The 25,829-nt window shown below is 38.8% G+C and overlaps 1 protein-coding gene across 1 annotated transcript in view; it reads right to left on the bottom strand.

Moving 5' to 3' along the window:
• Positions 1-25,322, bottom strand: part of LOC117303945 (calcium/calmodulin-dependent protein kinase type II delta chain-like) — a 60,227-nt gene extending 34,905 nt beyond the window's left edge. Inside the window, exons 1-9 of the mRNA XM_033788413.1 lie at positions 25,193-25,322; positions 24,576-24,635; positions 15,787-15,841; positions 14,401-14,539; positions 8,404-8,506; positions 5,630-5,713; positions 2,890-2,984; positions 1,772-1,894; positions 1,295-1,378 (exon numbers count right to left, since the gene is read on the bottom strand). Coding sequence (XP_033644304.1) covers positions 1,295-1,378; positions 1,772-1,894; positions 2,890-2,984; positions 5,630-5,713; positions 8,404-8,506; positions 14,401-14,539; positions 15,787-15,841; positions 24,576-24,635; positions 25,193-25,322 — 873 coding nt within the window. The remainder of the gene's footprint in view (positions 1-1,294; positions 1,379-1,771; positions 1,895-2,889; positions 2,985-5,629; positions 5,714-8,403; positions 8,507-14,400; positions 14,540-15,786; positions 15,842-24,575; positions 24,636-25,192) is intronic.
• Positions 25,323-25,829: the final 507 nt, after the last annotated feature.

Raw genomic sequence — 25,829 nt, 5'->3', positions numbered from 1 at the left:
TGGCAAGAACAGTGAAAAAGGACCTTCCAACAGTCTCCCACTATTCCAGGGAAAACCCACATTGTTAGGTAGGGACGGAAACCCCAATCCACAGGACCTACTAGAGTTGGTGGCAAAGTGCCCCTGGTGGCAGTTGCTTTGGGTCGATAGCACACCTCATTTAAAGGAACGTTACAGAATTGGTAAGAAACAAAATCGTGAAGATCACATATTTACATCAGTGATAACAATGATAGTAGAAATCATCCCTTGAAATATTTCTGTCTGAAATGTCATATTTGATGAGAAATAACTTATCTAGTTTCGTGCTTGGAGTTTATCGCTCAGTGAGCGTTTTATTCTTCTTCTATTTTTAGGCAAGCTCTGTAGCGTCCTAAAAGAAAGTGCTTTAGAAATCACTTAAATTTGAGTATTTTGAAACACCATTTGGAACAGCCAAGCACCCATCTCCAACAACAAAACAAATATATATCTGTGAGACGTATTGTTGGAAATAACCGAACAGCAAACCCAGACCTCATGCATTGTTTCATCGTACATGTATCTGACTCCAGGATGCATTACTCATTAATCAATCAATTTCTCTTTCAACGGAACGATGATCGGTGGAATAACATTAGAAAGATTCTATTGATCTTAAATTGATTTTCAGATGATGAAGCATCTGTGTGTCTGACTGTGGTAAAGGAATCCTATCGCGACGGTGGTTCGACAGTTTATAAAGACGACTCTGTTTGGTGGAACTCTGACGGACATTTTTACTGGCACATTTCCTCGTGTCTATAGGATCCAGTGGTGCAACGTAGAGCAGGGGCAATGCGATCGTGACTTGCGTTTGACATTTCTAATGAGGCCTGTGTGTGATACAACTATGATGGACATATTTACTGGGATACTCCCTCTAGTCTATAAGATCCAGTGGTGCAGCGAGCCGCCCCCCCCCCCAACCAACCAATATAAAAGATGCAAACTTGTACGAAACATTGTTGATGCATTTACCACATGATATCAAATTGCATCATGACTTAGTTTATCATTCAAAGCCAGAATGGATGGTATTGAATGGTCAGACAGTAAGAGGGTTGACTGCAAACTGTGCAGATGCATTTATACATGATAACATTTTGTAGGCTGAACTAGTTTATCTACCATTCAAAACACAGTGGATGAAATTGAATGGTCAGACAGTAGGAGGGTGACTGTGTACTGTGTAGAGATCATCATCTACACTCCAAAACCCAGTGGATGATATTGGAAAGAAAGTAGGAGGGTTAAGAAACAAACGCCTTCTTACCTTAAGCTTACGCCTGGCATTAAACTTCTTCAGGCAATCTACCGTCTCCTGCCTGTGCATCCCTGATGCAACATGTTCAGAATTCTGCACGGACAAAAACAAAACGTTAGAAATCCAGAAACTCCTCAATAACTACATATCGAACCCATCCTAAAGCCCGGTTCATACTTCCTGCAAATGCGAATGCGAAGCGAGTTTGACGTAACAACCCTCCTTTCGCAGCGATATTCGCAAGTGAGTTGAGCAAAGTTAAACTGCTGCTAATTATTCGTTGTGAATTTGTGACGTCAACATTCGTATCGCATTCGCATTCACATGAAGTATGAACCTTAGTTAGGATGGGTACATGTAACTCGTCCTAACTAGAAACAGAATGAATCCCAGAGTTTGTGAAATCGGCTGCTGGACTGCCTGCCGACCCATTTTGTAAACAGGGCAATAGAACAAGGCACTTATCAGCACTTTAATTTTACTTACACTAATCCAGGCATGTTTGAGAGCTTCACCAGCTGTTATCCGCTTAGCAGGGTTGACTGTTAGCATGCTATCAATAAGCTGCTTAGCTTCAGTAGTGACTGTGTCCCATTCTGGGGATGGATACTGTGAGGGAAAAATTCAGATTGTGGTTTAGTTATAATGCAAGTTGCCTCAGTCATGTCAGTGCCCGCCCGCCCCCCCCCTTTCCAAAGATCAGCAGGGGGGGGGGGGGGGGGAGTGGGATTCAAACCCACGACCCTAGTTCTTATAGTGCTTTATCACCCCCCTAGGGCCGTATCAAAGCGCTCAGTATTATTTCCTGCAAGGTACGTGGAGCTACATATTGAGGAATAAGACCTATTCCGTTATATTGTAGCACCATGTAATGGTTTGCACTATGCTGACGATCAGACCAGGAACATTGGTGTGAGCCCCTTCTCTTTGTGGGAGTGTCGTGGCCGAGCGGTTAAGAGCACCGAATTCAAACTCTGGTGTTTCTGATCGGCAGAGTGTGGGTTCGAACCCCCAGCCGTGACACTCGTGTCCTTAAGCAAGACACATAACCATTGCTTAGTCCTTTGGATGGGACTTAAAGTCGTTGGTCCCATGTGTTGTGTAAACGCATGTAAAAGAACCCAGTGCACTTATGGACAAGAGAAGGGGTTTGCCCGGTGTTTCTGGCTGGATTGGCAGCATATTGCGCCACAGCACCTTGTAAACCATTACATGGTGCTTAAGGATTAGGTCTTATATCTCAAAAATTCGCCCCACTCCCTGCAGTAATAATACCTGGAGCTTTTACCTGGCAAAAGGCGCGTTATAAATACGGTTATTATTTACGATAAGTGCACTGGGTTCTTTTCTCAACACACAATGCCTACAGCTTTACGTCCCATCCGAAGGACACATCAATAATGGTTAGGTGTCTTGCTAAAGGACACAAGTGTCATGACCAGGACTCTGCTGATCAGAAACACCAGAGCAGAGCTTGAGTCTGGTGCTCTTATCCTCTGGGCCACGACTAGACGACACACCAATGCACATCCTGTGCATGTAATACAAATTTCAAATTGTTTAAAATATGATCAAGAGAACCTTCGTATGGCTCCCGGACTTACATCATAGGATCCTGCCTTGATTTGTGAGTACAGCCTGTGTTGGTCTTCATCCCAGAAGGGAGGGTACCCAACTAGTAGGATGTAGAGAATCACTCCTGCAAAGATGGCGCAGAAAAGGAAAAAAACAGGGAAGAAAGAGGAAGAAAAAAATAACATTTAAGACATTTGTCAGGATTTGGTTTGTTTTGGAAAACAATCATCACAGAGCTGCTTAAAATGTGATTTTTAGAAACGTTCTGTCAGAAACATTACTTAGATTGTGTATTCCAATTTCGGAATGATCTTCCTGCCTCGACATAACCGCTCCTGATTTTCATCGATATATCAAAAACACTACCATGTTTTGAATGACCTCTTCACAGGTAAGTTTTATTGAATAATGAAGATCAACATTTATAGCATTACAAAAATCGAACGGTGAAAAAAACCAAAAGGTATTAGCTTTATATGATATTAATTTCTTGGAAATGATCTCCTTAAAGACAGTGGACACTATTGGTAATTGTCAAAGACCAGTCTTCTCACTTCCTGTATACCAAACATATGCATGAAATAACAAACCTGTGAAAATTTGAGCTCAATCGGTCATCGAAGTTGCGAGATAATAATGAAAGAAAAAAAACCCTTGTCACGCGAAGTTGTGTGCTTTCTGATGCTTGATTTTGTGACCTCAAATTCTAAACTTGAGGTCTCGAAATCAAATTCATGGAAAATTACTTCTTTCTTGAAAACTACGTCACTTCAGAGAGCCATTTCTCACAATGTTTTATACTATCAACCTCTCCCCATTACTCATTACTACAATAATTTATGCTGATATGTATTTTGAGTAATTACCAATATTATCCACTGCCTTTAAACATAAAACCCAAGTGAAAGTTTCATCTGTATATTTGTTTTAAAGAATCCTATCCCTTTGTGACCTAAATCAGACGAGAAAAAAAAAACTTCCTTTTGTGAGATTCCAACTTGTGACACCCACAAAACAGTATTACCTTGCTACTAACTCAGAGGGAAGACGAAAACGAAACAAGGAAATACAACTTATCTTAAGAATAACTGATATCCTGTTTATATTGCATTATAAAAGTATTTAATATTTGCATAGTGTAAAGAATAAGAACAAACTATTAAAGATGCTATGTCAGATTTTTGGCCGATTTGACCCAAAAATTTTGATTTCAAATTTAATAGGTATTTTGATGGGGGTTGAGAAAGTTACAAGCTTTCATTTGAGCCATTGCTCGAAAAAGTATGCCAATTATTAGTAGCAGTGAAAAAAAGTGCTCAAAATTAGTTTTTGTCGGGATCCCGACAATATATCACGTGACCAATTCTTATATGTTTTATAAGAAACGTTTTTAATTTTTGTCATGGTTCCTGACCATTAAAAGTAAAAGTTAAACTTTTTTTCGTTAGAGCGGGTAACACTCTTTGAAATACCATTCACTCAAAAAAAATCTATTTTTTAATGTTTGGGGCCAAAAACCTGACATTGCATCTTTAATAATAGTAAAGTTGCGGGTACATGTACAACCATGTACTAAATATCTTTTGAGGAAGTGTTGGTTCTGAAAAGAGCCGGTTTGATCTCGACGTTTCAAACAGTATACTCTAAGTAAATCCCAAACCAATTTCAGCTAATTGGGTAGGCACAATCAAAAATGTTCATGATCATAAACATTATTTGTTATACGTCTCTCTCTAATAAATTGCTTTTGAGTAGATTTGCTCAGCGTTGTATTTTCCTTCTAAGCGATGAGATAGGGCTCCCTGGCTATATTTTAAGTTTATTGTATCACAAAATCCACTCATTGTGTCCGATGGACGGAAATCTCCGCGGATATGTCGTGTGGGACCGTCCACCATTAGACAAAACAAAATCTCATCAGTCCGTGAGACCAGAGAGATCTACCCACAATATCCTTTTATCCGAAAACCAATTAAGTTTCCTTATATCCGTGGAAGAAGGGACAAGGGCTTTTTCTCTCTGTTCGGAGAGACTTGTCCTTACAACTCAGTCATGTCAGTAATAAGACCAAATCAAAATACATGTTGAGGGGGCTATCGTCCTGCCCTTTTTCCCCCTTTTTTTAATGGCCGGCCCACACATTTCTTTTAAGACAACTGGCTCAGGGGCTATTTTAAAAAGAAAATGTGACCCGCTACGTGAAAATGAGTCAGATGTCGACAATTTCAAGGATTGAGTTATATGCATGGCTGGAAAGAACACACCAACAGCAGTAATTGGGTATATGTCTAAGCTTTGGGGTGTATCGCGTTGCTGAGTTACTAAATTGGCCCATGCATCATTTTTTTCTGAAAAACGAATTACAAGTAAAGTGATGTTTTAAGCTACCATTTCGCGCAAAAGGATACAAATAAGACATAAGTATGCTCACAAAATTGCTTTATTCGTAGCTTTATTGCCTAAAAGTAAGTGTGCTAAAGGTAAAACTATGCAAATACAGATCTTAAAAAGTAAAAAAAAAAAAGTAAAAAAAAAATATTTTAAAAATATTTTCCACATTAAACTGTCCATAGCTTAATAATGCATTGGGCGACATCTGACTCATTTTCACGTAGCGGGTCACAAATGTTCCTTTGTCAAATCAAGTCAAAATATTTTTTTTTTTTTTGGGGGGGGGGGTTTAAAAAAAAGGAGGTGGCTCTTCTAAAATGGAAGCAGGTGGGGATGCTAAACATGTTTTTTTTATTTACTTGCCCTTATCGTACTTACCACATGCCCATATATCTACTGCTCGTCCATACGGGTCTTTCTTTAAAACCTCCGGGGACAAGTATCCAGGCGTTCCTGCGAAACCTGTTAGAAGAAAAGAGAAGAAAAACAATATATCAAGACGTCACTGGCTGGACGAGTCTCGCAATAGATCACGTCTTAGGAGCATGGAATAATTTTCTGAGCTGTCTGAGCTGGACAACCTGTTTCGTTTTGATGTCTCCGCATTACGCTACTGGCTATCCAAGTAAATCTGTTTTAAATCATCTTGAAATCATATCTCCAGGTGTTTATATTGCAAAACACATAACATAAATTGCTTCCCTGCACCCACATGTACTAACCCGACCAAAAGTGATTGGGTCACAAAACATCAAACATACCCTCCTCTGTACCCCCGCTAAATGTTAATAATCCCAGCTGGAGCAGAGACCGCGCAATGAGAGCCAACATTGAACGAGGGGCTAAACGAGATATGGCCGGGATTGTAAATGAATAACAGGGAATAATATTTGAGATGAATTTTGACAAAATGTCTAGTCTAGCAAAACTCGAAGGACCTTTGAGTCATTATAACCTAGTTTGAATCCTGTCCTTAAAAGTCCTAGAAATCCTTTAGTCCTCATTATTTTCTTGAACTTTCCAACCGAATAAATGAGGTCCTCAGAGACCTGAGTTGGTCTCTCATTCATGTCTTTCCACTTATTATAAAATAGCAGCAGGTTAAAAACACTCCCAAGAAAGTTTCTAGAGGGATTTCAGTCGAGCCAAACCCTCACACAGCGAGCGATTTCCCTTGTTTAGCAGAGCAAAATGCTCTCAAATGCCTTTCTGCACGCATGTCGGACCTTATTTGACAGACCTTCGATTGGTCAATACCAGTGGGGCGGAGCTTAATGGATCGGTCTATTGCTACTAAAAAATCGTGATTTGCTACTCAGTATTGGCATTCAGTGTGCAAAATATTTTCAGTCTAATTACTGGATGAAATCTTTCCATCTCACAGCCATAAAAAACACACACCGCGACCTCCAGCTGACAACGTACGCACTATATATAATATTCATTTGACAATTACTGCATTTGAGTTCCACGTCCTGGAATTCCACAGGTGGCTCAACTTTTACATCAACAACATTGCCTATTATTTGCCAATTAGTAACCATGTATGACAAGGGATAAATAATAAGGTCATATTTAATTGTCCATTTTCTCAACATTTTTTTTTTTTTTAATAGGGTTAACATAACACATTTGGAGACAGTTATCTGGTTGTGAAACATGTTTTGAAAGGAAACGCGTACATCTGGTGGTGCATGCAGGTACTATCAACAAAACAGACTACAAACCAAAATAAACAGAGGAAGAACGAAGGAACGATAAGGAACAAAAACAAAAAGTAATAATCCAGAATGTAACCGAAGGTTTCCTTAAAGACACTGGACACTATTGTTTATTGACAAAGACCAATCTTCTCACTTGGTGTTTCTCATCGTATGCATAAAACAACAAACCTGTGAAAATTTCAGCTCAATTGGTTGTTGAAGTTACGAGATAATATTATGGAAGAAAAAACACCCTTGTCACACGAGGTTGTGTGCTTTCAGATGCTTGATTTCGAGACCTCAAATTCTAAATCTGAGGTCTCGAAATCAAATTCGTGGAAAATTACTTCTTTCTCCAAAACTATGTCTTTTCAGAGGGAGCAATTTCTCACAATGTTTTATACTATCAACCTCTCCCCATTACTCGTTACCAAGTGTAATCTGAGAAGCGTTTCAGATTGTGTATATTAGGGATTGTTTTTCCATGTCTTTGCGACCACCGTTTAATACAAAAGTTTCACAGGTTAGTTTGCATCATCAGTACATCAGTAAAACAGGCTTGGATTAAAACATATGAACGGTTCCTATTACCAAAGGTACCAAGCCGCATATAAGCCAAACAACTTGTGGTTTCTTATCAATTGTCACATAGAAACAGGAACAAAGACTGAACAAAAAACTCTAACTGTCCCGAATCCTTCAAACTCATCTAGAGGTTTTGGGATAATGCGACGATGCTAAGCATCAAGGAAGTCATACATCAACTCAAATTGATATGATTCTGGAGGATTGTGAAAGTAGGCATCCTACAAACACGCACGTACATCATGTCAAATTGATTGATTTTGGAAAATTGAGCTGAGGCAAGAGGGGTCCTATCTCCTTTGTTTCAGTTGATTTTGGAGGATTGGGCAGTAGGAATCCTACATCAACTCATACCAGTTGGTTCTGACAATTTGGCAGTTGTCTGTAATGTTGTCTGTAATGTACATCATCTTAAATTGTTGTATTTTGGAGAATTGAGGCGGTAGGGATCCGAATTCTGCGCTTACGATCGCGATTCCCCGCTTACGTGCAAGCGCCGAATTTCTGCACTAGACTTGTAAGCGTAGAGTGCCTAGTAACGTAAAATACGCACGCGCAGAAACCCAAATTCGCCACTAACCCGTGAAATACGCTTGCCGTAAGCACAGAACTCCCTGCTTCCGTAAGCGCTGATTCTGTGCTTACGGTAAGCAGAGCCATGAAATTGGGCCCAGTTCATTCTGGGGGATTGGGCAGTAGGCATCCTACATGTACATCAACTCATACCAGTTGATTCTGACGATTTAAGGAAGTGTGTCTATGATTAACATCGAGTGGGTGAGAGTAAAAGTGACAAACAAACACTCAAACACAATGACAGAAGGATAAACAGACAATCATGAGTCAGGCTGACCGGGTACTTACCAAACCATGCTGGTTGGTCTCCAACTAACTCTATAGCGAGACCAAAGTCGGCTAGTTTCACTGCAGCACCTTTTAGTTTGCTCGCTAACAGTAGGTTTTCAGGCTGCAAAGAACAAAACATTTAATCAGATCAACAAGTAAATAGTACTGGTGTTGCTCGCTAACAGTAGGTTTTTAGGCTGCAAAGAACAAAACATTTAATCAGTACATATATACAAACAAGTAAATAGTACTGGTGTTTTGCTTGCTAGTAGGTTTTCAGGCTGCAAAGAACAAAACATTTAATCAGTACATATATACAAACAAGTAAATAGTACTGGTGTTTTGCTTGCTAGTAGGTTTTCAGGCTGCAAAGAACAAAACATTTAATCAGTACATATATACAAACAAGTAAATAGTACTGGTGTTTTGCTTGCTAGTAGGTTTTCAGGCTGCAAAGAACAAAACATTTAATCAGTACATGTACATGTACATGTATAAATCAACAAGTAAATAGTACTGGTTTTACAAAAAGTCAGGATAAGGGCCGGTTTATAGTCGGTCGCGCAATGGTCTTGCGCGTGATCCTAAGACTGAGGCCTTAAAACGGCATCTTTTTATGATTGCGCGTCAAGATTTCCATCGCGCGACCATTGCGCGACCGACTATAAACCGGCCTTAACAATCTTTGCAAGATACAAACCATGAAACAAGTACAAGAACTATAACCAGTAGAAAGGATAGTCTCTGTTTATTGTGTTAATGAAAAGGCGCTGGAGACCTTTGGTAATTGTCAAAAACCAGTTTTCTCACTTGGTGTATCTCAACATACAACATGTATGCAGAAAATAACAAATAGTGAAAATTTTGACTGAATGGGAGACTTTTGTAATGCTTGGTGGCAGCAGACTTACCAGGTAAAATCCATTGTTCTCGGTCATGTGCGCACGCTCAGAACTACGTAAACAATGGAAATTTACCTGGTCATTGTATTATCGCATATTGAAAGAAAAAACAAATGTGTGTGTTTTCAGATGCCTAACAATAAAATTTCTTCAGAGGGAGTCGTCTCTCACGATGTTGTATACTACAGCTCTTCATTGCTCGTTACCAAGTAAGTTTTTATGCTAACAATTATTTTGAGTGACGACCAATAGTGTCCAGTGCCTCTTAAAGTTTGATTGCAGAATGGTATGCAAAGATCCGAAACAGCTTACACTTTTTCTTTTTCCTCCCAATTCGCATAAAGTATGAACCAAGCTTTAATCAAGTCAACTGTTTCAGGAAAATGTTGATGCCAAAACTTCTTTCTTTCTCGGGAAGAGAATCTAAACACAAAAGTCAAACCCACCTCTATAACCAACTTCTTAACCAAACTATGTTTTCCTAACCAAACTACATTCCTAAAATAAAACAGCTTTACACTTCATAAATATTCCAGCTTCACATCGCAAACATTGTCCAAAAGGCAAACAAATCCACTTCACAAGCACAGTCCCCTAACCACTTAGCTTTAAGGCAATGCAAACGTGTCTGTATGATGGAGGGTCTAATGTGACACTCTGGAAATCCCCACAAAAAAAAAATGTATAAGATGCAAAATCTTAAAAATTAAAAGGCATTGATGTAAAGTGCTCTCACTTCATCAGTGAGTCTCCCGATCTTTCTTTTTTTCTTTCTCATGGCACTTAAAGGGTCTACGTAACTTTTGTAGGACAAAAAACACAATGTCCACAGATTTACACTAAACTCACACAGTTTGAAGATAATGAGAGTACATGTAGAGAGCTTCCCTGGAAATACTACGTGCTGAGGTGCTGTAGTTTTTGGAAAATGAGTAAAACAATGTCATGAAAATAGTTTTCGTCTCATGAGACGAAAATTATTTTAATTATTTACAAACGTATTTTCTCAAAAACTACAGCACCTCAGTAAGTAAGATTTGAAGGGAAGCTTTCCACTATCATTATCTTCAAACCCTGTAAGTTTAATGTAAATCTATGGACATTTTGAAAAAGTACCCGAATCCTTTACAGGTTATTGGTACTTCTTGTACGACACAACGCCCACAGAACAAGAAAAAAAGACAGCAAGGACCAAGAGAACACCTTAATTTGTATTCAGCATAAAACTATCAAGGGCAAAATATTAAGGATTGTTCCCTTCCATGGCAAACTGCAGTGCATTGAGGTATGTATGATTCAGTCAGAGAATGGTACAACAGAAATTACCCTCCGGGACATAAAAACGTACAATTCCCAGAAACAAAAAACGTGATGACTACGCCGCGCATAATGGGGAAGTACCGCCAAGGTGTGGCTTTGTGCTCCCTGAAACCCAGCAGACAGTGTCGAATAATAAAATTGTAGAAGGTTAGTATTCATTATTCAAATCAGTCATCACAACAAAGATTATTGGCACAAATCATTCAGAAGGACGATATTTAATATTTATGCCATAAATTTTAAAGATGCTGTAATTTGTTTTCTTCGGTACGGAGTGACACACTGCTAAAAATAGAATTCTTGAAATAAGAAAGCAAATATTATTTTAGATAAAAATGTATCACTCCTATCCCATCTTTAAAGAATTTTTATTTTACGGGAGTGACACAGGAAATATAAAAAAAAATGTTTTCTTAGAAAAATATTTGTTCTGATTAAAGCGATTAAAGGCAGTGGACACTATTGGTAATTGTCAAAGACTAGCCTTCACAGTTGGTGTATCTCAACATATGCATAAAATAACAAACCTGTGAAAATTTGAGCTCAATCGGTCATCGAACTTGCGAGAAAATAATGAAAGAAAAAAACACCCTTGTCACACGAAGTTGTGTGCGTTTAGATGGTTGATTTCGAGACCTCAAGTTCTAAATCTGAGGTCTTTAAATCAAATTCGCGGAAAATTACTTCTTTCTCGGAAACTATAGCACTTCAGAGGGAGCCGTTTCTCACAATGTTTTGTACCATCAACCTCTCCACATAACTCGTCACCAAGAAAGGTTTTATGCGAATAATTATTTTGAGTAATTACCAATAGTGTTCACTGCCTTTAAGCATCAACAGATGTTTAGAAGGAAAGAAAAGAAAACAAATTTGCATTTATGAATGCAAGACAAAGAGCACTGTTTTAATGTGTAATGTACTTTACGTTAAAGGCATACATGTAGGACACTTTTGGTAATTACTCAAAATATACACTAGCATAAAAACACAAGAAATTCAGAGCTTTTGATAGTATAAAACACTGTGACAAAGGACTCCATCTGAAGCAATGTAGTTTTTGAGAAAGAGGTAATTTCTCACTCAAATATTTCAATCTAATAAAAGACTTCAGACTCGAAGCCCTTTCCAGGAATCTGAAAGCACACAATTATGCAACAAGGGTGTTTTTTTTTTTTTTTTTTTTTTTTTTCAGTATCAACTTTGATGACCAATTGAGCCCAACTTGCTCACAGATTTCCTTTTTCATGCATAAAATTTCCAGATACAGGTACACCAAGTGAGAATACGGGGCCCAATTTCATAGAGCTGCTAAGCACGAAAATTTGCTTAGCATGAACTATCTTCCTTGATAAAAACAGGATAACCAACCAAATTTCCATTTGTTGCATATTGCTTGTTTCTGGTTTTCAGCTGCTGTGTGCTTATCCTGAAAATCACGTAGAAATTTGGTTGGTAATCTTGTTTTTATCGAGGAAGAAATTTCATGCTAAGCAAATTTTCGTGCTTAGCAGCTCTATGAAATTGGGCTTTGATAATGACTAAGAGTGTCCACACGGTGCCTTTAACCATACATATCAAAGGTGCAGCTGATGTTCTTGCTAACTGCAGCCATCATGAATGGTAATGTTGCTATCAATCAAACAGATGAAACCGTACAGTCATTATTCACAGATGAAATTCTGAGGAGCTTCCTCCGCTGGGGGATCGTTAACGACCTCAACATTCTATGGTTTCAAGTACAATTCATCCAGAGAAACCTTTCATTTTCGTTTTGGGGGGGCCTTCACAACATGTTTTTCCCTCGCAATTGACATTCAGCGTCAGTACAGTAGAACCCTCATTCCCCTCTCATCTCACACAATGCATTCAGTTTGAAACTAATATGGAGGCCCAGTAAAGGTTGCCATGGTAACCATTAGGCTGCCATGGCAACATGGTGTCGCTTGCGAGTGTACAGAGAGTAAAGAGGCGACAGGGAAAGTCCTCCATTAGAAATGCTGGGTGCTATTATCTAGATAAATTTTCCCTAAATCTCGTTTGACTCCGACGAGCCGGATGGTGAGTAGGGTTGGTTTGTGAGACGAAGAAAACGGCTTTGTGCGGACGGCGTGAATGAAATAGAGAATTTTTCATATCATCAGCTGACATTTAAAATCGTCGCGGCATTAGTAGTCAGGGGGGGGATCAGGGACGATGTGAGTGTACATGAGGTCAGCTTAAGAGTTCTTTCTCGGTAAAGCTCGGGATTGATAATGGCTCGGGATTGATAAAGGCTCGGGATTGATAAAGGCTCGGGATTGATAAAGCTCGGGATTGATAATGGCTAAGGAAGACACCTGCGATTTTTTTTTTTGGTCTTCTTTTTGGTCATGAAGGAGGGGTTTGTGTGATGATTACTGGGAAAAAGAACACCTCCAGCGACGGCTAATTCTGCCACCGCTGACTTTTGACCTTTCGCGGGATCAGGAATTACTCAGGTTCAAATTAAAATTATCTGCTTTTCAATCTATAGGCAGTGGGTCTGGAATGATTGACATGGGAGTGGGGGGGGGGGTTCTTAGAGCCTTCAGGAGTAATACTATCATTGCTTGTACAACCATTGTATTAAAGGCAGTGGACACTACTGGTTATTACTCAAAATAATTATCAGCATAAAACCTCACTTGGTAACGAGTAATGGGGAAAGGTTGATAGTATAAAACATTGTGAGAAACGGCTCCCTCTGAAGTGACGTGTTTTCCACAATTTTGATTTTGAGACCTCAAGTTTAGAATTTGAGGTCTCGAAATCAAGCATCTTTACGCACACAACTTTGTGGGACAAGGGTGTTTTTTTCTTTCATTATTATCTCGCAACTTCGGCGACCAATTGAGCTCAAATTTTCACAGGGTTGTTATTTTATGTATATGTTGAGATACACCAAGTAAGAAGACTGGTCTTTGACAATTACCAATAGTGTCCATTGTCTTTAAGACTGTCACTGTGAGTGTTATATTCAACAGAGATACGAGTCATCTCAAGCTACAGGTCTTAAATTTAAGGAGCTTCATTTACAGTGTTTATACATGTTTACATAATAGCAATGTTTTTCAACAACTATGGTCAATTTCATGGTAATTCCCAGAGTTTGAGCTTTCAAGGAGCTCTCGGAAACAATGTCACTAGAGAAAAAGCGCAAAGAGCAGGATTCCATTTGGTCTAGAGACAACAGGCTATTGACATTAAAAACCACGTATACATGTATATCTGGATGGATTTGCATATCGCAGGTTAGCACAGTTCATTATTCAAAACCAGATTGGTATAATTACCTTTAAGTCTCGATTTACCCAACAATATCACTAGAGAATTAGATCAAAAAGCAGTCCTTTTGGTCTAAAGATAATTAAACAGGCTTTTTTTTTTTTCACTGTGTTGATGCTAATAATCACATATATCTGGATTGATTTACATATCGCAGGTTGGCACAGTTCATTATTCAAAACCACATCGGAATATAAGAGATGTTTAATTTGCATCGGAGATAAAGAATATTAATTTTGGTTTTTACCCATACACCGATGTGTATACCACTGTACATATTCAGGACTTTCCCCCCGGGTCCTGTGAAAAAATATCACAGGCATGTCACTTGGGTGGGATTCGAACCCACGACCCTTGCAATTCTAGAGCAGTGTCTTACCAACTAGACTACCGAGGTTGCCTGGTAGCTAGAGGCAGTTCGAATCCTATGTTTTGGCAGCGGGTACCGCAACGATATTAGAGATGTTAAATTTGCATCGGGGATAATTACCTTTAAGTCTCGATGCACCACACTGTTTCTATGACAATGGTCCACACTTTCTAAGATCTGTTGTATGCAATGGCTAGCATCCGCCTCACTATAGTACTCTCTAGCTACTATGTCTTCAAACAGTTCACCACCAGTGACTCTGTAAACGGGAAGGGACAAATACGAGAAGGGGAAAAAAAAAAACCGGAACCGGATAATCCTGTCAATTAACGGCAAATATGATTGCAGTATGATGCTAGTTGTTGTGTCTCTCATCACTTTAGAGTGAGTGAGGTATAGTCCAATAACCATTATTTCCTTTCTTTTCTTTTTGTTGTTTTTATTGTGGGATGGTCTATTGAAATAAGCACTTAGCTATCCCTATGGGCTATTGTGCTTGTTTTTCATGGGGTAGGCCTATTACTTAATAAATAAATAAAAATACCATTGATTGCGACTGAGTTTGATGGATTCAGCCAAACAAAGCACGGTTAATTTGTACAGCAAGCCTGGAATTCCACCTTTTGGAGGGCATGGCCAGTTTGATTTTGAAAAGGGCACTTCAATAAGCCATAGGCGTGTTAGATTTGAGTAATGTCTGGTACAATGATGTGCTTGAACACAAGTTAAATTAAATTTGAATTCCTCAGACTATCAAGACAGTAGTTGCTATGTCACATGATTTGGGGCAAGCTTTTGCTTAGAATAAGAGACGATGAACACCCGGACACTATTCTGAAAGGATTTGTTTGGCACAATGGCACCAGGGGCTGCTCATCTGGAGGTTGCTTTACACAAGCTTGCCCTTAACACAGTAGTGCCCTAACCATTTGACATAGCAACTGTCTCTTTAGTCTGAGGCACTCAAAGGTAAGCAGTGCATTGTGACTAAGCACTAAGTTATTGAACCAGACATTATTCAAATCTAACTCGCAAATGGCTTATTGGTAAGTCTATGGGACTTTTGATAACGCTGGATTTTCAGAGAGGCTAGTAGGTGGCAGCATACTAGTTTTTCGCGGAAATACACGCATGCGCATGCTCACAAACTACATGAACAAGAGAAAATGACCAAGGGCGTTTGCTGCCACCAAGTGTCCTGACTTCTCCCATTCAAGGAAATAAACATCACAAAAATACTTACAAGTCAAATACTAGGTAATGAACATTTTCTTTTGGGGCCAAGCTAGCCTGAACTGAAGCCATGGTTTTGTAAAGGGCCATAAACAAATGACAAAGTACTAGTTTATTCACCTAGTTAATTCACATTTTTATTCACAAAACAAGTAAAAAAAAAATTGTTTTTAAAGTGGCAGCCGACAACTCTTTCTACGCAAAAATGATACAAAATTACCCAGGACGTACGCTGCCACCTAGTGTCCCGATATACTTCACAAAGATACTTACAAGTCAAATACTAGGTAATGAAAACTTTCTTCAGGAATGCTGTCGTGCAGACGAACTGAAAAGTAACAGAAAAAAAACATTCGATCAGATCCAACAGATAATTTGAATTCATCACATATATGCCCTTCCCATAGAGTTGTGTAAGAACTAGAGGGCGCACTGGTGATGGTGCGTGCACCAACGCAAAAGGACCGCAAAGACCGCTTACCATCTTTTTGTAAGATGAGCTTTGTACACGCGTTAAATGTGACGTACTGCATACTTTTGTCAACTTAGTAAATGGCCGCAAACCGGGCCGCGTTCTAAAAATAATAATAATAACCGTATTTATAACGCGCCTTTTGCCAAAGGATACAAAGCGGCAGGTTTTATTACTGCAAGGAGTGGGGCAAATTTTGAGATATAAGACCTAACCCTTAAGCACCATGTAATGGTTTACAAGGTTCTGTGGTGCATGCTGCCGATCCAGCAAGGAACACTGGGGGAACCCCTTCTCTTTTCGATAAGTGCACTGGGTTCTTTTACATGCGTTTACACAACACATGGGACCAACAGCCGAAGGACGAAGAAATGGATATGTGTCTTGCTTAAGGACACAAGTGTCACGGCTGGGGAATCGAACCCACACTCTGCTGATCAGAAACCACCAGAGTTTGAATTTGGTGCTCTTAACCGCTCAGCCACGACCTGACGACACTCCTTCTAGGCTTGGGCACCCCTCTATATGTAACTCTATGGCCCCTCAATCAACCTCTGGACAGAGCCATACAGACCTAGAGTAGAGAGGGCTCAGAGGTGGAATTAGAAGGCCCCAGTTGTAGAGAGCTGCTTAAGCAGAAACGTTTCCTTAACAACTTCCTGCTTAGCAGAATTGAATGTGTGATGACGCAATGAATCAGGGCCATATGTTTTGGTTGACGTTTTTTTCTCTATGGTTGAAGTGATTGCTTTTGATGAAGACGAGAGTGTGTTGAGATTTAAAAAAAAAAAAAAAAAAAAACACTTTGTTTTCTTATTACTGGTTTCCAAGGTAATACGATGTGATTAGTTATCTTCCCAAATTGCCCAACAAATCAGAAAGATTGCATTATGGCGACAATTTTGCAATAAATCAGAGGAGCTAGTATAAGTAAAAAAAAATCACGCAACATTATGTTTACGTAGATCCATAATGATAAAAAGTAAATTGAATGGGTAGTGCAAGCTCATGCCTAAAAAGAAAAAGAAATTCAGTGTTTCGAGGAGAAATGCTGTCAGTCTCCTGACGACATCTGGACAGAAAATACTTTCCATAACATTGAGCCCTCTGGTTCTTCTGAGAATCATTATCACACAGAAGACATTTACAAAATGTCTACTTGTACATAGTGTCACTGCAAAATGTTTCTTATTATCCAACCTCCATGCTAACCTTAAAGTTTTATTTAGTTGACGATGTAACGGCAACAAATGTAACATGACTTGCGATACATCATGTGCATTTCGAGAAGCTCTCTTCCATGTAATGTAACTGTGCTCACAAAACACAGTAGGTTGAGTCTTTGACTTAACACACCCAATGTAATCCATGCTTATTTATTTTATATTCAAATGCACTAACGTGACTCGCCTTACATCATGTTGGTACTTATTGAGTTTGCCAACAGAAGCTCCCTTATCTCTGCTTTACAAAATGCTTTGTAATCTATGCTTATTTATTATACATTACAATATTCAAATGTAACGTGACTCACGTTACACCATGTACATTACTTATTGAGTTTGCTAACAGAAGCTCCCTTATCTCTGCTTACAAAACACAGATATCAGTCTTTGACTTCACACCCGATGTAATCTATGCTTATTTATTATATGACAATATTCAAGGTCGGTGAAACACTACGTTGACACTTGCCGTAAAGCTGCATTGACCGCGAACAACGGTAGATGGTATCATGGTGTGAGTGGATTGCTAGAAATACAATGGGGGGGGGGGGGGGATTTACGTCGCATAACGGTTGTTGTCATTGTATGTTGGGCTGTCAATTGAAGCTTGTACCGAGTGTCATAGCAGCTAATAAAACAAGGTCTGTTTCAATCTCTTCTGTATAAAAAGAGACTTGTTTTGTGAATCAGGCAATGTTTTCGTTCAAATTTTGTGCCCAGTAAAAATGCTATGCAACAATTTGTTAGTACCTATATAGCAAAATGAGATTTTTGCAAAGCAGTCCATAACTTTTGCATAGCAAACTTAAAAATCCTTAAATATTGCAATCAACTTGTGGAATGCGGAGCACAATTATGCTTAAAATTATAATAAGGTTACCATGGTTATGGACTTTTCAGAATTCGGGAGACTTCTCTATTAAAGCCATTGGACACTTTCTGAACAGAACAAAAACTAAAAGTTCACAGATTTACAAATAACTTACAGGGTTTACAGAAGGTAATGGTGAAAGGCTTCCCTTGAAATACTATTCCATGAAATGCTTTACTTTTTGAGAAAACATTAAAACAATTATCGAATAACAGATTTATTTTTAACACATGTTATGACACGGCGAAACGTGCGGTAACAAGGGTGTGTTTTCCCCGTTATTTTCTCCGGACTCCGATGACCGATTACGCCTAAATTTTTACAGGTTTGTTATTTTATATAAGTTGTGATACGCGAAGTGTGGGCCTTTGGACAATACTGTGTACCGATGTTGTGCATTTTTGTTCATTTTTTTGAAATTTGAGAGACTTAGTTCTTTTCAACTACTACCTGGGAGGAAGGTAGCAGATCGACCGGGACTACTTTTTCTTAGTGGATTGAGGGGACTTCTCTTCATTAAAGGCAGTGGACACTATTGGTAATTACTCAAAATAATTATTAGCATAAAACCTTTCTTGGTGACGAGTAATGGGGAGAGGTTGATGGTATAAAACGGCTCCCTCTGAAGTGCCATAGTTTTCGAGAAAGAAGTAATTTTCCACAAATTTTGTTTTGAGACCTCAGATTTAGAACTTGAGGTCTCGAAATCAAGCATCTTTACGCACACAACTTTGTGTGACAAGGGTGTTTTTTGTTTCATTATTATCTCGCAAGTTCGATGACCGATTGAGCTCAAATTTGTTATTTTATGCGTACAATGTATGTTGAGATACACCAACTGTGAAGGCTAGTCTTTGACAATTACCAATAGTGTCCACTGCCTTTCACTTCACTACCAGGAGTAAAAGTTCTTAATTGGTCTCAGAGTGAGTCTTTTGTGCGAGTTCTGTCAAGTGCACATAGCAGAGATCGAACAGTTCAAACAGAGGTTGACGCTAATGGCATTATAGTTGCCATGTAAAATTAACGTCATATTGATTGTTTAAAAACCAAGCTGTTAGATTAAAATGCAATACCCATTAACTTTGTCATCAATCATAGACAGTGACCCTTGAGAACATGGCCATTAGGTTGACAAATTAAACTACATCATCTTACTATCCATTTCATACTTTCTCTGATAATCATTATTCAAATAAGTTTTTTGCTCAATACAATTTCTGGGTCACAACCAAGTGTCAATCCCTTTAACATGAATTTTTTTTTTTTCGCGATTAATTTGAATAGTTCCCAATTGATTAAAAAAAAAGATTGCAATGTGATTCCAAGGGAACTAATTCATCCAGCAATTTTGCACAGCAAGAATTTTAGACTGAACTGAATGAGGATAATGAGATATTCCTGATAATTATTTGAGTAGCAATTGAGCTATTTGGTGTAGCATTTTGCTCTGCTATTGCTACTGTATACAAGGGAAATCGCTCACTGGTTCAATACAGACACTTTGATCGACAGTTCCTCAATAAGGAACTTAATTCCTTATTCTGAGCATATCTTCCTTACTACAATGATCGGCAGTTCCTCAATAGGGAACTGAATTCCTTATTCTGAGCATATCTTCCTTACTACAATGATCGGCAGTTCCTCAATAGGGAACTGAATTCCTTATTCTGAGAATATCTTCCTTACTACAATGATCGGCAGTTCCTCAATAGGGAACTTAATTCCTTATTCTGGGCATATCTTCCTTACTACAATGATCGGCAGTTCCTCAATAGTGAACTGAATTCCTTATTCTGAGCATATCTTCCTTACTACAATGATCGGCAGTTCCTCAATAGGGAACTGAATTCCTTATTCATGGCATCTCGTCCTTACATGAAAGATAATCCCCACCCAACATCTATGTACTGTCCCATCGTGTTCCTCCACATCCCACATTAGTCATTCCTCTTACAATGATTTCATGTCTTAATAAGATTACAAGCTCCATACAAATTCACCCTATCCTCTTAAAGAAAATACACCAGACAAAAAAAACATGTTCAGCGTCCCCGCCGTTTCCTTTTAAAAGGCTGCCCCCTCTTTTTTCCCCTTCTTAAGAAAAAAAAAAAAAAAATGATACATTTTAACTATCTCAGCCAAAAAGGCTAATTTTGAAAAATACTCCAGCCTGTTGTCTTTAAAAATGTGTCTGCCAATTATTATAAATAAAAATAAAAAATAAAAACTTGATCCTTTTTTCAAAAAAGGCAGGACACCAAACCATGTTTTATTTGTTGTTGTCAACGTGTACATGTAATGGCCGAGTCTTTCAAACTAAACAACACAAGCCTTCCCCTCTCAGCCAAAGTGCAACCCCCTGAGAAAACCAGCAGCCTGTGAATTAAAAAGATGACTCTTTCTGCAGTATTTAATAAGATGCTATCCAATTTCAGAAATCACTTCCTAGGAGCTTGTTAAAGATAACCCCGGGTAGGCTTAGGCGGGAACGTATCAAGAGATGTCATGAATAAGGAATAGGTAATTCATTTCTCTATTGAGAGACTGCCAGTCATAGTGTTCGAACGGAACACATTATGCATAATTTTTGGAATCTTGGAAAAACCTTTACATTAAAGGAACACGTTGTCTTGGATCAGTCAAGTTGGTCTTTGAAAAGCGTTTGTAACCGTTTGTTATAAAATGCATATGATTAGAAAGATATTTTAAAAGTATAATATAATGACCAACACAAGTATCACTCGAAATTGCGTGGTTTTCCTTTTACCTCGTCGACAAACACGGTCGGCCATTTATGGGAGTCAAATTTTTGACTCCCATAAATGGCTGACTGTGTTAGTTCGCAAAGTAAAAGGAAAACCACGCAATTTCGAGGCAAATGTGTGTGGATCATTGTATTCTACTTTTACAACATCTTACCACCCATATGCATTTTATAACTAACAGGAATAAGGAATTCATTTCCCTATAGAGGAACTGACAATCATCATGAGTGCCCGAACGGTATACACATCTTGCATAATTTTTAAAAACTACGGGGAATACTTTAAAATGAATAATTCTTGTCCATGTCTGACTTGTCTATTTTCAACACACAACATAAATATTAATGCGGTTTGTTTTCATGAGAACATTACTCAAACACTGACGTTTCTGCGGCTTCGAATTTCAACCCATGCTTTGATATGTGTCAAGCAATAATAAAAAGCAAACACCATGTGCCGTGTGGCCGATAACTTTGACATTTGTGGCACATTGAAGTAATGGTGGAACTCATCAGGGAACAGAGTGGGGTGTCATGGTGCTTTTGCGATGGTCCAATTGAGTAAAATCAATCAGGGTTTACGTGCGAGTATTCTGGTGTGTCCGATTGGTTCGTGTCCGAAGATAGCTGTCAAGTTGACATGCGAAGCCTTTGTGTGCGGCGGTTAATTTTCATCTTCTATTGAAGTTCCCTTCTGTTGATATGGCAACGGACCTTTGATCATGGTGCAGCCATGTTGTGTTTCCGGTCACCTTTCCAGTAGAGTGAGAATCAGTATTCGGTAACACTATCATGCTCACGTGGAGCAAGACTTAATGTACATGTATCTGCTGCAGGACTGTTTATGTGTCAATTTCATGTTTAATGACATGTATGTTTAAATTCTTAAGAAATTTGTTATTTCTGTTCACATGTGCAATTCAGTTTTTAACTGACAGTTGAGGTTTTAATAAGGGAATCAATGTGTGGTGAAGAGGTTTTCAACTAGTGGTTTAATCCAAACAGCCCGAGTTTTTGCCAACCCAGATTGGAAAACTATGGAAAGCCGTAAGTGCAAATCAAGAAAAGATCGCTATTTTTGGTAACAATGTAACAAAATTTGTTGATTTTGTTTAAAACAAAACGATTAATTATGAGAGGTATTTTGTTTAATTTAAAGTTTGCAGAAAATGTTGAATTTTGTTAAACATCTGTTTTTAGTGTTTTACTAACATTCGGCCGACCATGCCAACCAAGGCGGTTTGTTTATCAACAAAAGAAAGGTCTATACTACCGACAGCTCTCCGCTGCTCGTTACCGAGTAAGTTTTTATTAAAAAAATGATTTTGAGTAGCTATCAATCGTATCCAGTGCCTTTAAACATACTACACCTTAGAAGATATACCAGCGATGATCCAAATACCAAAACTGAAATTTGTAATTTTGTAGAACAGTGGGATACATGTACGCATATCATGTTCCCAGCATGACATTCACAATAACCGGATCCTCCCAAGCGGTATTGCAATACCCTCCGACCAACCACACGCCACACATCACTTGTTTCAACTCCCCCAAACATAATTTGCATAATGTCTATTTACCAATCAATATAAATTAGGTTCAAGTTTTTAAATAACATAAATTTGTGAGGCGGCGTGACTTCTGTGTAATGCATCCATCGAAATAAATAAATAAAAAGAGAATACTCAACTTGGTATTGATTGCCTCAAAGAGGGCATTTTTTTTTTTTTTTTTTTTCGCTAAATGGCAGCGCGTTTTATTGATCCCTGGGGGTTGTGATAGCATGTGGAGAGAACTGAACATCTGTCCCTGATCACTGCTGTAAAGGGGTGTACAGGAGTATATTGTGAACACGTTGATGACATGTGTGCTCCTTGAAGAAGGTACATGATGTGCGTCTGTGTGTGTGTGTGTGCGTGCTCACATCTTAAGTCTATTTACTCATCACTTATTCCTCCCTTGGTAAAGTGCATCGAATCTTTACCTTACGGCCAGCTGAAAATTTTGACATCCAAACGGTGGGAGGCTGCTGGCTGCTGCTTTGCATGTATGTTGAGCCGATTGAATTGTGTATTTTTTAAAAGAAGGTAGCTAACGAGGGAGGGTTGTTTATAGTTTCAGTGTGAATTGTGAAATCTCACTGATTATCAAGGTAATTTTCGAGCTGAACAAGAACAATTTATTAGAGCGGGATTAGAACCAACGCGCTCCGGTTTAACATGCCGTTAAACGTTTTTGTATTTTCAATGAGAAATCTCATTGATTATCAAACTTGGGGTCAAACAGAGTACAATTGACCAGAGTAGGATTTGAATTAAATGAACACGTTGCCTTGGGTCGGACGAGTTGGTCTATGAAAAGCGTTTGTAACCGTCTGTTTTAAAATGTATATGGTTGGAAAGATGTTTTAAAAGTAGAATATAATGATCCACAAAAGTATCACTCAAAATTGCACGGTTTTCCTTTTTACGTCGCGAACTAACACGGTCGGCCATTTATGGGAGTCAACAATTTGACTCCTACATGTATAAACGACCGTATTAGTCGCAGAGGTAAAAAGAAAACCACGCAATTTCGAGGCATATTTGTGTAGATCATTGTATTCTACTTTTACAACATCTTTCTACCCATATGCATTTTATAACAAACGGTTACAGAACGTTTTTCAAAGGCCAACTCGACCGATCCAAGGCAACATGTTCCTTAATGTCCTCCGGATTGGAGCGATGGTGCTCTGATCTACATGTATCTAGCCCTTCACTGGCAGTCTCCCTATTTTGTCAATATCTTTTTGGGGGATATGCTGAGTTCATACCACAGTGAACGATTTTCCCTCCTGTAGGGACATACAAAAGAGCCACAAAGCGTGGAGAATTTATACACAGCCCATAAAAATAATCCAATCTTACAAGTTGTCATGGAGATTGCACATTGTAATAAATGTTGATACGAAAAAAAGCGGCAGATTTCATTTTTCTGCTAATATTTTCACAACTCTTGACTCCATATGCTTAATGTGGAAGTTTAAAAGTGTATAATTTCACCCACGCACAGTGTGCATCTAATCTTCCGCGTACAGACAGACCCAAAAAAATGTCATCAATCAAAAAAATACTGCGACTACATCCATCTAAAAACCTCAAAAGGAAATGTGCAAACTCAGTCTCAGCTGACCCATTTTCATACCTCGTGAAATTCCAAGAAGCACGCACTCTGCATGACGTCGAAGAAGATTAACTAGCAGTCACTGGTCAGATGTATGTATGCGCAAACAACGTATTAAGCACACACTTCAAAGTGCTTGTATAATCGTCACTTACCGTCCAAGTGCCTAGCTGTGACTTCAAGACGTGGTTTTGCTCAGTACAGTTTGACTATTTTTACAAAACATGTCCTTACATATTTTGAGCACCTGAACATGTTTTGAATGCTAAGCTTCCCGTGGTGGTAGCTTTGGGCGTTATAATTTTGAATTTTAAATCACTAAATAAGGCTTGTTTTGAGCTTTCTGCACAATCCACTGAAAAGTGTCGCCCAATATCAAAAAACCAAAGTGGGTGTTTGCTTTTACATTTTAACATTTCATTGGACTTTTTGTTTATATAATTCTCTGATCAGGACTCAATTTTGTGCTAAGCAAATATTAGCAGGATACCAGTCACAAATTGTACGTAAGGTATTTTGGCGTGGTCAAGCCAATACAAAATGCAGAAGCATGCTTACCTATATTTGGATGTTTCAGTTTGCGACATATCCGAGCCTCTCTCTCTAATTTCTGCAAATCTGCAAAGTTGGAAAAAATAACAAGAGAACAGAACAATAAATATCAGAGTAGGAACAACAACTTGGGCATTGTTGAATATCTTCCCTGAAGACCCAGCATACCAAGCAGGATTAATTTCCTTTGTAAAACGGTAAAATCAATTAATACAAATGGCTTTCATTTAAGGTTCAATAAAGTTCAAATCCCAAAAAATTATTGCTTAGGATTTTACCAATAACTCATAATTATTTGACACTCGCCAGTTTTTCATTTAGAAAGACACAGTTCCATCTCTAGTCAAAGTGCACACTGACTAAAAAAGGCTAACACATTTTAAAATACCTTTCTAAAAAAAAAAGTGAACAGGTTTCTGTCATTAGGATTGCTGCGTGTCTTTTGTGTGCGATGTAGAGCAAAGTCGTTAATTACCCCTGTAGGCTGCTACCAATATAGGCGCTGTTGATTGACATTGACCAGGGTGGGCGGGGCTTAATATACTAGTGTAATGTATTCAGCCACTCTAGGACACCCTGTTGCAGCAACTGGACATGCTGTGTCCAGTGAACCTTCCATTTACCCCAAAGCCATCGTCCATCACCCCAAAGCCATCGTCCACTCCCGAGGGAATACCCACAACAACGAGCTATCCCTTTTAGTAGCTCCTCGCTCAACGGGACAGGACATCTCTCTCGGCCTCTCAATGACATGCGAAACGCTGCACAGGCATTGTAAAACAAACGTCGCTCACTGCCGGGGCCGAGTGTTCTAGAGCTTTGTATGAAGTAGAACTCACGGAATGTGCGTACGATTTAAACAGACAGTGGCTGCTAGCGGTGGAACTCAGACGAGATTTTAGCTTTTAAACAAAACAAGAGTCCCGTTTGATGTCGAGAAACACAGGCCTCTTGTGTTACTCGCATTACATGTGAATAATCAGATATTTCTTAAGGCTATCCAGGCCTGTATGCTTCGTTTTTGAAAGGGCAAGGGCACCAAAGCATTTTCTTCTTGGTAAAGGGCACCTATGAGGAGGTTATAAATTTCTACTGGAGCATTTTTAAGGGCACCAATTGGAATTGACGAGGGGGCATGGAGGCATTTGCCCCTGTGAAGTATCAAGACTACTATGCATGGTGAAAACTACCAACTAAGGTTTGCGGTGACACCATGTAAAAAAATCTCTTTGTGAGTAGTAGTGGTTGCTCTGAGAAGAG

This window comes from Asterias rubens, chromosome 20 (genome assembly GCF_902459465.1).
Source record: "Asterias rubens chromosome 20, eAstRub1.3, whole genome shotgun sequence".
NCBI classification, from domain to species: domain Eukaryota; kingdom Metazoa; phylum Echinodermata; class Asteroidea; order Forcipulatida; family Asteriidae; genus Asterias; species Asterias rubens.
Note: the sequence above shows the minus strand (reverse complement) of the source record. Positions and strands in the feature narration are given on the sequence as shown.